At 41.0% G+C, this 18209-nt stretch overlaps 1 protein-coding gene across 3 annotated transcripts in view; it reads left to right on the forward strand.

The window, feature by feature from the left end:
- The first annotated feature begins 778 nt into the window (after positions 1–778).
- The window catches only part of ppp3ccb (protein phosphatase 3, catalytic subunit, gamma isozyme, b), a 34407-nt gene continuing 16976 nt past the window's right edge, over positions 779–18209 (forward strand). For 2 of the 3 annotated variants that reach the window (XM_032569534.1, XM_032569536.1), the window contains exons 1-3: positions 779–1343; positions 16488–16685; positions 17826–17950. In XM_032569534.1, the coding sequence (XP_032425425.1) occupies positions 1292–1343; positions 16488–16685; positions 17826–17950 (375 nt within the window). In that variant the 5' untranslated portion in view covers positions 779–1291. The remainder of the gene's footprint in view (positions 1344–16487; positions 16686–17825; positions 17951–18209) is intronic. The other variant, XM_032569533.1, reaches the window with a different exon arrangement.

Here is an 18209-nt window from a genome sequence, read left to right on the forward strand (position 1 = left end):
TTTTGGGGGGCAATTTATTAACATACATCTGATTACTGTAAATATAATCTCATAGGTGAATTGTCAGCATGAAAAACTGTTAGCACATCAAAACATTGTTCTTAAATTCATCTTTCATAATAATATTTTTAACCCAAAAGTGGACCAATCAGTGACATAAAGTCCTTTTCAGGAAATCAGACCACTTTCTTTTTGAGATACATTTATTTTATACTATCAATTTTATTAAGTATATGCATTTCTGAGGCTTTAATTTGTAAGTCCCGCTTTTTGAAATGTTACGAGCATCCCAATAAATTAGAATATCATTTAAAAGATGATTTCATTTAGTAATACACTTTAAAAATGGAAACTTAACTCGTATATGATTCACTACAGAGTGATTAATTTTAGACCACACCCTCCACAAGGACATAAAACCACTAAAGGTGATTGATTAAGAAACTGGTTGTTCACTCACAGAGTGCTTTGTTCAGTCATGTTAACGGAAAGCTTTGTGAAAAGAAAAAGTGGTGCAGAAAAAAATGCACAAGCAGCAGAGATGACCAATTCCTTGGTATCCGCCTTTTGAACTGAATCAGTGACATAAATGAACTTTTCTGTGATATATTTAACTGAGAGGAATATATACGTGACATTTTATTGGAACTATGCGAGGAACATTGAGCTAAAGAGCTGAGAGTCTGGGCCCTGGCAGCTGCATGGAGTGGCCTCAGCGACTACAGTATGAAGGCGGCGCCTAAATTTCACATTAATACTACACTACCCACAGATCCCCGCGTCGAGCCATGTTATAGGAAATCCGCTTGCGGCAGATTATTGTAATCCGACAGAGGGTCTGGACGACACATCGGATCACGATAAAAAAAAAACCAAAGCGCAGCGGCCTGTAACAGATGCAGCTGGTCCGAGAATAAAAGGATAAAGTCGGGATATGATCTGAGGCGCGGCGCCGTGTTGCTGGAGCCAGAGATCGGTGCTGCTCCCCCGGGCCGCTTCATCCGACACACACACGGTGACAGCGGCTCGGCTTTTCTGCACCGCAGAGCTCGGGAACTGCTACAGTTAGCTGGACAGAGACATTATCTCCGTCAGCGCCTTCCTCCTATCCGCGTCGGGGTTGAGTCCTGCTCGGCCTGGAAGCTGACTGCCGCTGTCCTCTCTGCCGCTCCGAGACGCCCCGCTGCTAGCGCGGCTAGCCCAGCCCAGCTAGCCTGCTAGCTGGAGAGGAATCTGTCAAGTTTGGTTCGGATTCAGCTCCGTGTCCGCCCGCGGCCAGCAGGCAGCGAGGATGTCGACCAAAGACCAAAACAAACTCTCTACCGTTGAACGGCCCATCAAAGGTAGGCGACTTTTCTTCCTGTAAACTTCTCTCCGGGTGCAGGAAGTGAGCGGGGCGGTGGGGGGGTACAGGGAAGGGCTAACAGGAGAGCCGGAGGTAGCAGCCGCTCAGCAGCTCACCTGCTCGGCGATCCCCCGCTGGTCACCGCCGCCTGCTACTTGACAGCAGCGGCAGATGTGTGACCTGACGCGGGCAGCTCTTCTCGGAGACACGTCCCCCGTTTCCGGGTGAACGTTTCGGTAAAAGGGGTGGGGGTCTTCATTTGGACGGACACCGTCCAGGGTAGTTTTCTTGCTGGCATAGTTATCGGTGCAGATGTCCCTGAGTTAGCTCCGTTTTCCTACAGTGTCCTTTTAAAGACACGTATGCTTTAAAATGCTTCATTGGCAAGTATCGAGCAGGTCCAGAGGAGTGGGGGCGTCTCTTTATGTTTCTAGGGGAAGAATGTAAAGAGATGCCATGAGGGGAACTGCTGCTGCATGAGGAAGTCAGGTGAAAGTGAGGGGCTGTGCAGCCAGACAGTGGTGAGGTGTGCGGTCTGAGTCCGGCTGGGGTTAGAAATGGGCCAGAAGAGATTCTCACAGTTCGACCTTAAGTTGGTCAGTAGTTTCACAACAACCTAATAAAATGTAAATGAAATAATAATGCATTTTATTTCATTTTACTTAACCTTCATTTAACCAGGTGAGTTATTAAGAACAGATGATTTTACAATAATGAAAATTCTATTACATTTATGATATTCATTCTCTTCCAACATCTATAAACAAACACCAACTAAATTTAGTATTACTTTTCCAGTAAACTTGCTAATAATGCAGACTTGAATTACTTGAGAGAGCCTGGGAGTTGAACCGGCTGATACCAGCAGGTTTAATAACTGGTTATCTGCTCTGGTAGAACCTGCAGTCAGAGCTTCTACCCTGTAGTTGCATGTGTAATAATGATGGGTATCATAGTTTAATTTCCCTGCCATAATTACCTTTTTTGCGCTTGGCAATTTCTTCCCAAACACTAAAATTTGCTCTTTTAAGTAAGGCTGAAACGATTAATTGGAATAATCGATTATTGAAATAATGGTCAACTAATTTAGTAATAAAGTAATCGTTAACTGGAGTGTAAAGACAAAAAAAAAAAAAGTAATTTGCTGAAAGAACAACACACTCGGAGGTAGCCTGGTAAAACCAGCCCCTCGTTCTCCATTTGACTTCATCCAGAGGGTCAGAGCTCGGCGTGCCTCACGCGGGACGGACTGACTCCAACGCCTGGTCGGCAGTCTTCATGTCTGCAGATGAAGATGAGGTCTGCAGAAATCAAGACGGGGTCTAAATGTGAGAGAGACAATCGGAGCAGAGCTGTTTGTGGAGGAGTTGGACTTTCTGTGGTTCAGACCAGCATCCAGAGCAACAGGAAGTGAAGAAGAGACCAGTCAGTCCAGCCGGGTCGTCAACCTGCCGGTGGGTCAGGTTCAGAGGCAGTGGGTCAGGTAGCAGGCGGCCATTCTGATGGACTCAGGACGTGTCAGACAGGCTTATGGAGGCAAATCTGCCTGAAGAGCATCAGTCCATTAAAGCTGGAACCTGTAAGCTGCAGGTCGACCCGACCCGACCCATTCTGATTGGCTTCTCACTTTTAGCTCCGTCTCCTCTCACGTCTACTTTCATCTCTTCATTTGATTATTACTCCGGACTTCATGAGTCGCTGGTGGTCGTCCTTCACCTTTTTCCATCACAGCAGCTGTTTAATTGTTGCGCTCCACATAATTAGCCTCTTCTGGTTCCCAGAGCGCAGCATCGCCCGGCGAAATGAGGCAGAGAGACGCAACGACCGAGCACGAGAGAGGCAATTTAAAATGCATTTAGTGCTGCAGTGAAAAAAACTTGCAGATATCCATCTGCCCAAGTTGGTGTGCCTGTCTTTGACTCCAGCATGCCGCGTCGAACTGATTAGATGTAGGCTTAGACTGTTGGTTTAACACAAGAAAAGGAGAAAACTAAGACTTCATAATATGTCACGAATATCTGGTCATCGCAATATCAGTTTGTGCAATATTTATATTGCATAGAACTGTTTGGAGTGTAGTAATTGTTTGACTAATGTATTCCAGCTGTTATGATAGTTGGACAGCGGATCAGTCAGCTGGACAGAGATGCTGCCCAAAATGCTGAAGGTCACAGAGGAACAGAAACACAGATGAGAAAAATAGGCAAGAAGAAAATATGCTGCTATATTTACCAGCTTTATAGCTGTTGGAAGATTTTCTAACCTCTTGGGGGGAAAAAACAACACATTTTGCCTTGTAGACAGATTCATGTTCTATTTGGCTTCGGAGGCTACCAAGAAGTAGCACGTAGTTGTGAAGTAGAGAATAAGTTCCTTCAGCAGTTTGCCTCAAGTCGACAGCGTAGCCATGTTCACCACCGATCCCTCCAGGAGGTTGTGATGTTCTTTGTGATTTTTGTGGCCTAAAATTACTGATTTCTGCAGCACCTTTTTTGAAATGTGGAAGTCAAAGTTGCAGTTTATTTAAGTTTTATTTTTGCCATAACCCGGTCTTACTAGAAAGTGAAATCGCTGCACATGACCTTCCCAAAAAAGACACAGGATTTTAACATGGTTCGTGATTAAAGTGAACATTTTCAGGGTCCTTCTTGACAGAGCAGCTTTACACAAATCAAATCCTGTCCTGAGGAGAGGTCAAAGTGCAAAAGAATAATTCCATATTGTCTCATCCAGGTTAAGATGAACTGTAGACACAGTAGAAGCAAATCTTTCAGAACATCTCTCAGAAAAAAAAGTCTGATATTAACATTTAGAGTCACTCATGCTGTCAGGTTTGGCTTTCAAGATACCGTGGGAAACAGGAAGTTGAATTAGAAGGGGGATAATGAGATTGGTCAAGATTCAGCTGAATTGCAGTGATTGGTCAGAAAAGAAGGAAATACAAAACATTAAGGTGATTGGTCAGATTAACAGAACAATTACGATGACTGAGCGTGTGCAATGTTGAGTTGCAATCTCAGTATTGTAGCTTCCTGGAGGAAGTGAGTAATATGAATAATAATAATAATAGTATTAATAATATGCTCTTGTCAGATGAGACCACAATTGAACCTTAAAGCTCACAAGCTAACGCTGACTAGCTGCTGGTTCTGTCAGCTTCCGTCTGGGTCTGTTTTAAGGCAAACTCAACGACCTGAAAATGTGTGTTAGGTATAATGTTGTCAAATACTTGAGACAACTAAAAACACGTAGAACTGTCTATTTTAATAGAGTTTTAATATGCGCTAATACTTATAGTGGAAACTATCTGGGCATTACTGCAGAAGGTAGCACACTTGACCGTGGTAACCTCCACTTCCCGGGCGTACAGCCAATCAGAGTCAAGGAAAAGGAACGGCGTTCCTTTAGGAAACAGAGGGGTGGGGCAGGGAACTCCTACAATTATTCTGCTTTGACTACAAATGGCAGTGGTTTCACACTTCTCAGCAAATGGTGATGTGAAGTTGTTTGCAACCTTAATAAAAAAAAAAGTAAGAACAATAAAACAAAAAGTGTTTTACTTTAAGATGATTCGGCAACTTGGTGGCCTAAGAGATGAAAGGGGCTCAGTCTGGATCGACTTTTATGCTTTTTTTTCTTTTTTTGTTATTGAATAAGGCTGTCGCAATAAGAAATTAATGACATGATAAATTTAAATGACCTCAGTAGTTTCCATTCTGATGATGAATATTTTTCGAAGGTCAGTTTTGTTTACTGAGACATCATAATCCAGTTTGTTTATGCATTTGGTTGCATGTTTTTTTTCTTCCCTTTATTGTTTTTGTCGTATTTTATTTTGGACATATGAAATATCTTCATCTGTCCAGTGTTCCAGCTTATAGTCATTGAGAGGGCCAACTTGCATTATTATGACATTTTCCATATATTATTTATTAGTTATATTATTTGAAAATGATCTCAAAACCAAATATTATCGTTTATCGCAATCATTTCTGTGACAATGTATCGTCCAGTAAAATGTGAGATTGTGACATGCCTAATGTCGAATTGATTACATTGAAATATTGATTATTCTTAGCAAACCTAAAATGGAAGGGTTTGCTACAACAGCCTAGTCAAAGCCCAAAGTTGAGAAATTGTGGCCAGGCTTTTTGAAAATCCTGTATCCTGTTTAGGCTTTGAAAATTATTGTGTAGTTTGTTACTATTGCAGTTACATTTTTTAATATCACATCAGATCGTTACAATAAGCTCTAATTGATTGTTTATTTTTGGGGGGTTAGTTTTGTTTAGTTTTTTTTTTTCCTTAAAAATAAGTTACAAATGACAAAAAATATTTTCTCTCATTTGGCTTTTATTTCAGAGCCTGATGTTACCAGAACATAGTCACAAGATTAGCAGAATAAAAACTCAACTTAACCACAAAAAACACCTCTTAAAATTACAAGGAAAAAGCATTTTAACCATAAAACAGCTCAGTTATCAGGATCTGATGTCGCCACCTCAGTCTATGTTGAAGTTTTTTTTTATAAACTCAGTTGTTTGCACAATTGTTTCAAAGTCTTGCTACTGCTGATAATTTGAAGCTGATGTGTTTAAAGATTATTTCTATTTTGAGTAAATCATACACCGAAGTGTAACTTCACAAGATGCTCAACAGCCGTCATTTAATCTTTCTATTTCTCATGTTGGTCTCATAAAATTCCCACTTTATTCTGGTAATATCCTGTCATAAACGTCACTGGAATTCAGAGTCTAAATAAATAGTAGCTGTAAACAAGATGGCCGCCCTGTGTGTGCTGACATCACTCTGAACCATGGAAACCTACAGCGTGCATTGGAGGGAAAAAAATCCAGATTTACCAAAGATTAAATCTTCAAAAACCAAGAATTGGATTAATTGACAAAATGCATTTATAGCCCAGCCCTAGTTGGATGGTAGCAGACGGCGATATGAACGTAAAGTTTTATCATGATACTTTGTGGTGATTGGTAATGATAAAAGTGATAATGAGAGATATTGCTGTTTTTTTAAAGAACTGTATGGTTATGACTACATGGCACATCATTCACAGCTCATTCCACAGGCCTAATTAAATCCTGCTCTTGAAAAACATGGAGTTTGTGAAATACTTCTTTAGGACAACAGTCACATGAAGAAGTGAGATTTGTATCACTAAAACAGTTTAACTGCATTTAATCATGTTTTCAAATGTATTGATATCTATTGATGCACCTTTACTGAACAAACGGTGGATAAAAATAATTAAAATAATAATCCAGACCACACAGACAGTCTGAAGGGATTTTAAACATCATTAATTGGAGTTTATCGTGACAATGAATCAAAATCTTATCGTGATTATTAATCCATTAATCATATTCATGATAAATGTTACGCTTAAATGCCCACCTCTTTTAGAGGGTGTGAAAAGTTTTTCTGGAGGCGCTCTGCTAACTCACGGCAGAGTTGTCTCTGGTGATATCGCCGTGGAAACGGCTGCGGCAGGCACGCTGATGCATCACTGCTGTTAGCTGCTTTCAGCTTCCAGCTTACTTACTGATGGTAATCCAATCAGTCCTGCCTTTTGCCTCGCCCGCCATGTGTAATGATTGTTTCTGCATCCATGATTGATGAGGCCCGTCCAGTGAGGAGCAGGGGGCGTGTCCTCTGTGACGCTCCGTTCAGGGATCAGGGCTCAGCTGGCTCCTCGCAACAACAGGTTGGGGTAAGTGTCATGTTTTCCCTCATTTCCACCCGTTCCCGTCCACACAGCCGCAAAGTCATGCTGCTTCTTGCTCTCTCTGCCACTTCAGAGAGTGTTGTCAGTCAGCGGTTTGCCCCATATTCTCCTGGAACGCTCCAGCAGCGGTTCAGTTCTGAAGGCCCAATTGTTTCTCACACAGCCCACTATGGGCATCAACGTTTTTATCCAAGAGCCAGACTGATCAGGCTTAGGCTCCCTGGACCACTTCACCAGTAACAGTCGCTTGTTTGGCTCTAACTTTTATTTTACCGGGAAGACAAAAACCCACTGAGATAAAAAAAAAAAAATCTCATTACCAGAGTGTCCTGGGCTTTGCGAATACAAACAAGGCAATTTCAATTTTCCTACTTTAAAATAAGTAGCTTGAAGCACTGTTAATACCTTCAATAAGAGCTGTCAAAATCAGCATTTTTGTTTTACTATCATTTAATTTGAAACATATAATGATGTCTAATTTTTAACCGAAATGTGCCTGTGCTCACTTTTAAAGGCAAGTAAAATTGCAAGAAGAAGGAAAATTTATAGTGTGAAATAATTTGACCCGGCTGCAAGGTGGTGCAGTAGGTAGCACTGTTGCCTTGCAGCAAGAAGGTCCTGGGTTCGATTCCCGGCCCAAAGTCTTTCTGCACGGAGTTTGCATGTTCTCCCTGTGTATGTGTGCGTTCTCTCCAGGTACTCTGGCTTCCTCCCACTGTCCAAAAACATGCCTGTCTCTAAATTCTCCTTAGGTGTGTGTGACAAATTGACCCAAAGGGAAGAATATACAATGAAAACAAATCTGGTCTCAAAATTGGGCCTTGAGGCACTCCATAAGTCAAGAGAAGTTATTTTTGAGCTGAATGGGATGAACAATAGATGGATAGATGTGGGCATTTTGTTGCCGTTTACCACCATTCAATATGAAAATCACAAGTGCAACAAAAAACAGATTTGCGCTGGTTTATGCACAATGTTATGAAATGGCTTGTTTACAGGTTAATAATGCAGATACATCACATCAGTTATGGGTCATATTCCCTCATCATCAAACTAATGATGTTTAAATCTTTCTAAGGATTATTTCTACATACATGTTCAGTCAGTTTATATGAGTAATTTATTGCACAGTTCACACGAATAGTCAAAGTGTACTGTTTGGAGTCCTGTGGTAAATGTTAAAAATTCCTCAGGAACAAAAGAACAAGCCTAAACTTGAGCTGTCCTCCATGCTGAGCAAACAGTCACATTCTGACAGCGACACAAAAGTTGTTTAAAGTTTTAATATGCTTCCCATTTCCACTTTGTCCTGAAGAACAATAGAAAAGCTAGTCGTGGCTCAGAGCCTTTAATTGAGCTCACAGTCAGCCTGAGGTTTGTCTTTTTTAAACACCCAGAACCGTTAAATTCCATAAGCATGCCACAAAAATGAGCAACATTTTAGTGGCATGCTAAAACATTTGCTAAAGCTAAAACATTTATTGATAGAATAAATGATTACCAAAACATTTATTCTATCAATTATTTTTGCGGAAAAAAAATTATGGCACATTATGCAGATTTTTCATATAACTTCTAGCCTATTTTATAAAATATTATAAATACAAATAAACAGTTCCTTTTTAAATAAGAAAAGTAACATTAAGAGCTTTCTTTTAGTGAATTCTTGATCACATGTAGCAAATGATGCATCTGCATCTAAAAAATCCTTCCAACATCAGCATGTGAAAAGTTCAGACCTTTCTGCTTTTCTCGTCAATACAGTACATGGCTGATCTGGAGATTAATTTCTTGGATTAATAAATTAATAATTGAACAGTAAAATGTACTCAATATGAGCTAGTGGAACATATTTGCAGACTAAATATGTTGTATCAGTACAGTTTGGACTTGCTGCTCTGACTGTGGCATTCTTCCAGTAAATGCCATGTTTGAGTTTGTATGTGCATCCAATGATCAACCAATTACCAATTACTAAATTTGTCAACAATTATTTCAATAATTGATTTATCACGATTAATCAGATTAATCGTTTCAGGTCTAAGTAAATGTGAAACTGAAATGCCTCGGAGTAATGTTAGCATTAGCCATTAGCTTGTGTTTACCAAGCAGCCAATCCAGGAGCGTCCTTCATTTTCCGTGCTGCTGATTGGCTGTACCCCCAAGAGCATTTGTTAGGAACACTGTCATGTTTGACGGTTGTCTATTGATGCATGTTTAGGTAAATTTGGTGTTGAATTGTTAAAATAAGCAGTTCTTAGCGTTTTTAAAGGGGATATCAAGTTTCCGCTATACAGTACACATAGCATCAGAGCGTATGACTGCTGCACACAGACACAAACACTCTAAAAATTCTGCCTATAATCAAATGTGTCTCTCAAGTGGCCACTTGGATAAAGTAGTGCTACTGTATAAGAAGGCAGTGCACAATAGTTTGATATTTTTGAAATGTATTGAGCTGTCTTTAGGCAATTGTGGAAAAGCGCGGTTCAAAAGGTAAAACGATGTCAAACATGATCACTTTCTTTACTGATATCACCCTAAATCCTAATCGTTATCAGAGTTTTGGTTCCCAGACAGTGAAATCCCAATCCTCCTCTAACAATGTGGAGCAGGCTCTGCTCCCATGTTACCACCGCCCTGCAGCTCACTTCTCAGAGTCCTGCTGCTTGAACGCTGTTGGACTTCCTGCAGCCTCCCTCGCCACACCAGAAGCTAACATGTTGAAGTTCCTGATGGTCCAGATAAGTTCTATCAGCTGCTGCAGTTTCCTGCCTGTGAGGCCATTTTGGTGCAGCTGCTTCACACTGTCTACAGGTTTCCACCAAAACACGACACGGCTCTCTTTACAGCAGTCAGTCATCATTATATTCTGACAATGTGAACCCACACCACAAAACTGAAACCACACAATTTGCAAAACACATCAGTGTGTCTCTGCTCTGAATGTGGGGTTTGCTGGCTCTGAGACGAGCCATTAGGGTTGAGTCCGTCGCTGAGAGCAGAGCTACTGACAGACGGAGACTTCAGCCGTCCAGGCGGTTCAGTTGAAGCATAACCAACTTCCTGGATGAAGAGCGCTGAGCCAATCACAGCAGGGGTCTGCTGCAGTTCATGGTCAGGTGGTCAGTAGAAGTGTAAGGCTGCATTCAGATGGTCACTGAAGCAGCAGTCACACTGTCAGCTAATTTGCGCATGTGTTGAGAGAAATATTTCCAAGGAGTTTTTTTTTTCCTTTTTCTATGTCATTGTAATCATAAAAATAGTAAATGATTTATAGAGAATAACATGAAGTAAAAGTAAAAACATCTTAACCGCATTTTGCAAGATTTTTTTTGAAAATAAAAAATCAAGTATGTGTCCCTGGACCATAATAAAACGAGGAAAGAGTAATAAATTAGTGCTTTCCATGAACTTATTCCATATCTAGTCTTGTACAGTCCATTAACACCTTGAGTTAATCTCATAGAAGATGTAATTATTCTAAAAATTATACCAGGAAGCGGTCTGTAGCACAGGGCATTCTGGGTAAATGCACCCAAAACAAACCAAGTACTTCTCAAACAAACTCGTAAAGTCTTCATGCTGTTTCCTTCTGTGGTTCTTGGTGCATCGCCACCACAGGTGGGGAGGGGTTTTTACATTTTCACATTATGTAACAAATGTTGCAACTTTGGTCCCCAATGGAACTGAGACTACTGGACTATCAGGTCTAAAGACTTGGTTCATAAAAGTGGTCCACAGTGGAGTTCATGATTACTACTAAAGTGAGCTGGGTTTGTACGGTGCCCATTGAGGACCCAACTGAACAAAAAGCAATTTAAAAAGAAGACCAAAAGCTGAGCAGTGCTTTACTGAAGCTATTGACTCACAGTGTGATGAAGTCTTCCTCTGTCCCTCCAGCCGTTGATTATTTGACTACCACTTCCTCCTGCGGTCGATGAAGCCTTTCTCTCTCGCTTGTGGTTTTTATTTTCCTCTACAGACTTGAGGCTGGCTTCACAGGTTGCTCTGTTCAGGCCGCACATCTACACATCGTCACTGGACTGCTTTCTGCCCTGCTGGTGATGAACCAGTTCAGGAGCCAGCGGCATGATTGGCAGGATGTGTGCGACCTGGTTTGCTTTCATTAAACTAGACCACAGAGCCAGCTGTGTGTGTGTGATATATAGGGAAGTTTTCTTCCAGTGAATGAGAAGAATTGTGTGCGTAATGTCAGTTTTCAACAAAATGTCAGTTTTGTTTTAGAAAGCGGTTTCATTTATTGCATTTGTACATGTTTTTGTGTGTCTGTGTGGTGTGGGGGGTGTCAGCAGTCTATGTCCTCCGTGTAAACCGTGTTTACCATCATGTTCTACTTAGAAAAAGCAGAAATCTCCTGACAAACTGGGAGGTGTTCACATTTAGAGCAGCTCAGTTCCTCTCCATTAATAGACACATGGTTCAGTGAGTTCATGTGCTTTATTCAAAGCTTTTCATATTCTGCCAACAATAAGAACATGAGAAATAAACAATGAGATAACCGTGTATATTGAAGATTAGAAATGGGGACGAGATTGAGTGTTTTATCCTTCATTGTTGTTTTAACCTGAATGCATCCTTCCATTTTTAAAACAAGTTAAGTGACTGAAAACTAGACGGCATGGAACAGAAAACCATTCAATGCCTGTTTTAAATGCAAACTGCTACATTAAAAAGTGGCCAAACATCTTATGTTATATCCAGCTAATGGAACACAATGATGATTGAGTTCATGAAATGAGATTTCAGAGACTGAGTCAACTAAAAATCTACCTTTTTTCCACAAATATAGTAAAAGTTCAAGGAATCTCAAACTTCATTTAGTCTCTAAATCATGTGGAATATTCCAGTCCAGGGTTCTACTTGTTTTCACGCTGTTTTTATGGAGGCAAATTGAATGTATTCCTGTTGCTTTTCAGGTTCAGGTCTAAAGTTTTATTGTAGATTTTGAACTACATGTGTTCATTTTGAGTTGAGGTTCCTTTAATGAAAACTTTAAAACAGCCGTTCAGTTTAGCGCCGACAGGAAGCTAATAATTCCGATTCCAAGCTTTGGTATGCGACGGCATTTAGAATTTTTTCTAACGTTTTGGATATTGGCTGACAATACCACAGGTGCACCGATCCGATACTAATATCAGAATCAGTCCTGGTATTGGAAAAAAAAATTCTACATTGGATATCTTGACAATGTGTCCGATCCATCAGGGTAGATCTATTCAGTTTAATTCTATGCTTTGTGCTCTGAGCGACATCATGCTTTATTTATTTTGCATTATATTTAGAATTTCTAACTGCACTTCCTGAACGATTTGAACGAAGGTTTGTTGCAGTTTAATTTTACATGTTTGACAAAGGCAGTCAGCCTATTGTTGGTTTTTACTGCTGTTCTCCTGATTGCTCTGGCTGAAGAGGTTGGAGTTGTTTTTAAATGTTTGACCAAGCTTGTGAAACTATTGATGTATTTAAGTGTGCTCTACCGGTGCAGTGTTATCAAATAAATTTGTAACATTTCTTTGTTTTAATTAAACAAACATTTTAAGTCGATTCAGTATCGGATCAGTATCGGCTGATACTAAACCTCAGATATTTGTATCGGTATCGGAAGTGAAAAGAGTAGTAATCTGATATTATCTTTTAACAGTTCACAACTTGCAGAGCAAGAAACAGAATGAAACATGTACATGGCTGTCACTGAGGCGGGAAAGAATTCAGTGTGCAAGAAGAAGAAAGCTGCTTGGGCTGTTCTTGAACGACATCGTTCTGGCGTCAAATTTTTTTTTAAGGCACACATGTCACACTGAAGGCCCGCAGGCCAAATCCAGCCTGCCTGTCAAATTTGTTTTATCTCTATAGTGCCAAATTAAATCAGTGTGGAAAGATGTTTAATAATAGTTAATTTTGAGAAGGACTTGTGGAATGCAGGAATTGCTACTTATTAATATTTGAAGAGTTTGTTGATGGGTAGTTTTATTAATACACAATGAACCCTCTAAACATTTTTCATCTCGACATGGCCCAAAGTGAGTTTGCTGCCACTGTTATCAGACTCAACCTGCTGAGTCCAACATCACAGAACCGTGCTGAATGTCTAACCTGGTCTGAACTCTGACCTTTAGACAGGTGTTGTAATTAGCTCTTAAATAACAACAACACAGTACAGTGAATCAGATTATTTGGTTAAGGTGGAAATTCCACTTCCAGTGTTACTGTGATGTTTATGTAACGAGAACTAAGCACTATAATAAACTTCACCATGAAGACGGGGACATCCTCTTCCAAATGAAGTTATTGACCAAACATGCAATGTCACTTAAGAGTCGTAAATTATATTAAACTGATTTTGTATCAAAATCTTTGCAAACTACATTTTCATAGTTACATTTGTACTGTTTTATCAAAGCAAAGTCACAAAGTCCATATCTGTATCTCAGGTTTATCAGCATATTTATCAGGCATCTTATTTGAATGTCACACTGTTTACTATTACTAAACAGTATGCTGTTCACTAGAGTTCATGCTATTTACTGTGACCTCTGTGTACCACTCCACCCTGGTAGCTGCTGGACATTTTAATGAGCGGCCAGTGAAACACGATGATCGCAGTATTCTGTTCAGTTTTACTCTTTGTATTTGCATAATTATTGAAACGATGGATATCCCATTAAATCAAGTGTCAGGAATGTCTTGAATAAAGCCAGTAGCAGTTGTTGTTGGTGTGCTGTCACACCCTCAGCCAGCTACACACAGCCGGATTCTAGTACAGGGAACAGACAGCTCTGCAGAGTGGAGGAGGGGTAGTGGTATGTATGGGCTGCTGCCATTAACACTGCATTAGTTGAGGTTCAGTTCCCACTCACTGAAGTTTGACGAACTCCTCAAATTCATTGTGATCTGAAGGAGCCGATGTTCTCAAAGCAACATTGGTTAGTTGGTTACTAAGATGAGGTGTGGTATGTTTACAGTCAGGGGTCCAATAAACGGTGTGCTCTACTGGCACTGTACCAATAAAAAACTGCTTCAGCAGAAATATAAAGATCTCTTAGCCGCTGCCTCCTCCATGTGATCCGCCAGATTTCTCTGTGAAACTGGTATTTTCCAGGAATCGAGCCGTTTGGTATTTCCTCTGGGCGCCGCACCGCGCCGCACTGCCAGAGTGTCTGGTCAAGCCTCAGCATGCTGTCGTAGCTCATTGACTTGATTACAGCTCTGTGAAAACGTCTGAACACCACGTTGACTTCCAACACCGACAACGTACAGCAGCGGCCACTTTGTGGTCAGCACAGACATTCCTGGTTCACACTTAAACATTGTTGAACTTTGTTCTACCTGGAAAGGAGAGAAGACACTCTGAAATGATGTAATCAGAATGAAATGATCAGACTGAATGGATGCTCATGGGAAATAAGGTGGTGACTGAAGGGTGGGTGTGAGGGGATGGAGTTGGAGAGAAATGTGCCTTTGGAACAGAATTGGGTAGAAGAAACAATGACAAACCAAACCAGTTCGGTGAAGTCATTCTAGTTCATGCTGTAAGATTTTTGTCCCAATTTTCTCCTTCCGATCCTCCTGGGAGAGATTCCTGCCATGTGTGGTGTGTTAGTGTTCTGGTCCGCTCGGAAAGACATCGTCATGTGTGGGAACTCTCAGGTTTGGAAAATCGGCCCGCAGTTTCCAAATCTTGTCGTGTGAACAAGACTTTAGCTTTCTGTCTGATGCTGGAGCAGTGCTGAGTGATGTGACCTGAAATGATCACAGTAACTGTTCTACACAGCGGTAAAAAGAAGAAAAAAACACACTTAGGATGAAAAGAAAAGCAACTCTTCAGCCGTCCTCCTTCTCTGATCTAACAGTGCAGCTTCAGTACAAAAGTTAAGGTACAGAAAGTTTGAAATCAGAACTGTTGCTTTGTGTTTGGGGTAAAATGCAAATGCTGCTGATAATCCCAACATGGCAGAAAGTTGCTGAACGGTGATAACAGAGCAGAGTTCAAAGTGGATCAGGGAAGACCGGGAGTGATTGTAACACTTGTTCCTATGGTATATTTAACTCCTTGACGTTTGAAGACAGAGTTCTCAAAATGTTCTTCAACATACCCGTGTGTGTTCACTACAAACGGCTCTGGTTGAAAATGCTGGAAGAATATCTTGGACTTTGAGTTACACAGATGTCCTTTGTTACATTTTAACTCACCACTTTGGTAGTTTGTAACAATAAGACCAAAAAAAGCAACTATAAAGGCAACTGGTTGAGCCGACTCTCAAGCTTATCAGCTTGGTGTTGCATATAAAACAGTTTCACAGCCTGCCGCTGGCATGATCATTTAAAATGAGCTCACTAATTTCCATTCTAATATTTCTTTGAAGGCCAATTTTGTTCAGAGCCGTAATGATCCATTTTATTTTTGGTTATGTTTGGTTTTATTCCCATTTTATTTATTGTTTTTGGTTGTTTTGCATATTTCAAATGTCTTCCAGTTCCAGTGTTGTTCTGTACAAAATAATGCTCCATTAGTCTTTGAGAGGGCAAACCTGTTGACAATATATTACTTAAAAAATGGACACCAAAAATATTATTAATTTCTGGGACAATTCTTCATGACATTCTTCACATCTCTTTCTAGAAATGTTGCTAGCTGTGAGCGTTCTACTGTGCGACGGCGAGCGGTGGTAAAAATGGACTTGATTGAGTCTGCGCTAACCTCCAAGCAGTAAAGTAAACCAGAGTACATGTGGTCTGAAGAGATGTGTTCAGGAGTGTTGTGGCATCATTTGTAGATGAGGGAAGCTAACCCTCGATGGGGAAATGATGCTCCATAGTGCAATGAAGCCATTTTCCCTATTCTGCATGCAGCCTGAGTGAGAACGGATTTCTACTGTGAGGAACTGAAGTTGCGGCAGCTGCTGTGCTGAAAGCGTCTTCGTGGCATTCAGGTGCTTTGTCTCTGTGTCCTTGTGGAGGATACTTCCTGTTGCAGCTCCGTTTTCAAAGCATTTCTAAAGAGCTGCATCCTCCAGCAGAACCCACTCATTCAGAGGACGGAGCTGCCTTGGCATCAGGCATTTCACAGAACAATTCCATTGAAATAACTTCTTGAATGAAGCAAAATTTATAAAGAGACATTTGTCGTCAACATGTGGTAAGGGTTGAGATGTTTTATTGAAATCCACCCAGAAAAGAATGTGCGTTTTTCTGCCTCACCTTGGCGTCTCAGTTTGGGTAAGAGCTCTTCCTGCCTCTGTAAGGTAAAGCATCCGAGCAGGAACCGCTCCATCGCTCATGTCCTGTCCTCACAGTGAACCCTGGGTTTATCAGTGTGTTTGTGTCGTTGACGTCAGAGCCTCACCCCCCTGCCTTTCTTCCCCACCATGTTTGCAGCGGTGCCATATCCTCCCGGTACACGCCTGTCGGTCAAAGACCTGTATGCGGACGGGAAGCCCAGCCTGGAGCTGCTGAAGGCCCATCTGGTGAAAGAGGGCCGGCTGGAGGAGGAAGCGGCCCTGCGGATCATCAACGAGGGAGCCAGCATCCTGCGCAAGGAGAAATGCATGCTGGAAGTGGAGGCGCCCATCACAGGTACACCAGCCTACATTCTCCTGTATCTATGAATGCCCTGAAAACTAGATCTGTTGGTGGTCAACAAATCTGTTTTGGGCTAATCCAACTGAAGTAGCAGCAGCTGTAGAGTCTGTGATGTTTTACTGTCTCATAGCAACAGCTGGGTTCCTAATGACAGCAGGGAGAAAAGAACAATCTCTTTATAGTTTCTATGGCCACACAGAAGTTTATATTTCTACTCATATTAGGACTTTGTATTATCTTCCATTCATTTTAGTAACTGCATTAATGCCTAACCCAGACATTTTAATTAGTAAGTATAAACTTTACTAATTTATTCAAAACCCTATTCCAAAACCTAATTCACATAAGTTGATCAAGGTTTCATTTGCTTCTAACCAAAGCAACGCTAAACAGCTGGACTTTATCTTTGATTTATAGGGACTCACTGTTTCAGCTGTTATGCAGTTTTCTGGACAGGTCCTGCTGCAGCAAAGACACAGATAGGGCCACACAGTAAGGACTATCTGAACCAGGTTGGTTCAGATAGGGCTCTTCCCCTTATTTAATAAATGAAGTAATCATTTAAATAGTGATCACACCATGTCACCTCCTTGGACCTCAGGCTTTCTGCAGTTAGCATATTCCCTGAAGTCTTCCACCTTCTTTGCAAATAATGCAAACATGTTAAACTTGATCTCAGTATAATAACCAAACATGTATCTGTCTGGAGTTAGTTGTTAAAACAAGAATCCAACCAGCTTTTTTTTTTTTTTTTCATGGAAATAATAAAAGCCTTCCATGTAACTCTACACCTTTCCTTCAGCCAGTAGACACTGATCTCTGATATGCAAATGATCCCACCTTGTCCGGCTGCAGCTTCCAGTCTGTTCAGACACACTCCACTTTGTTTCTGTCACACACACACCAACATAGATCTGTCTGAAACCTTTGCAAACTAATTTTGACTTATACAAATATAGGAAATATTCCAAATAAATGCTTTGTCTCCCGTTATCCATTTGACAGCAGAATACCAAAGCATAGAAATGGTCATCCTAGATTCCACAGGTTTTCAGTTGAGACCCGATGCCGAGTTTTCTAAATGTTTGGAGAAGCTGAACCCAGCTGTGTGTGTGTGTGTGTGTGTGTCTCCAGTGTGTGGGGACGTCCACGGCCAGTTCTTTGACCTGATGAAGCTTTTCGAGGTGGGTGGCTCACCCAGCAACACCCGCTATCTGTTCCTCGGAGACTACGTGGACCGAGGATACTTCAGTATCGAGGTAGGACTGCCCAGGGCTCCACTTCCTGCCTCCTGCAGCAGGTGCTTTTGAAACTAGTTGGTGTAAAATTATAGATCTTAAATGGAATCAATCTGGATTGGCTCATCGGTGCTTTCCAGAAAATATAGATTGGAAATCATCCACAGACCTCAGCTTTCCCTTCATCATTTCATTTCATCCGTCTCATTTAAAGGGCCAGTATCATGTCTGTTCCAGGCACATAGAGTCATTTTATAGCACAATCAAGTAACTGTGTTAT

This window comes from Xiphophorus hellerii, chromosome 8 (genome assembly GCF_003331165.1).
Source record: "Xiphophorus hellerii strain 12219 chromosome 8, Xiphophorus_hellerii-4.1, whole genome shotgun sequence".
Classification (NCBI taxonomy): domain Eukaryota; kingdom Metazoa; phylum Chordata; class Actinopteri; order Cyprinodontiformes; family Poeciliidae; genus Xiphophorus; species Xiphophorus hellerii.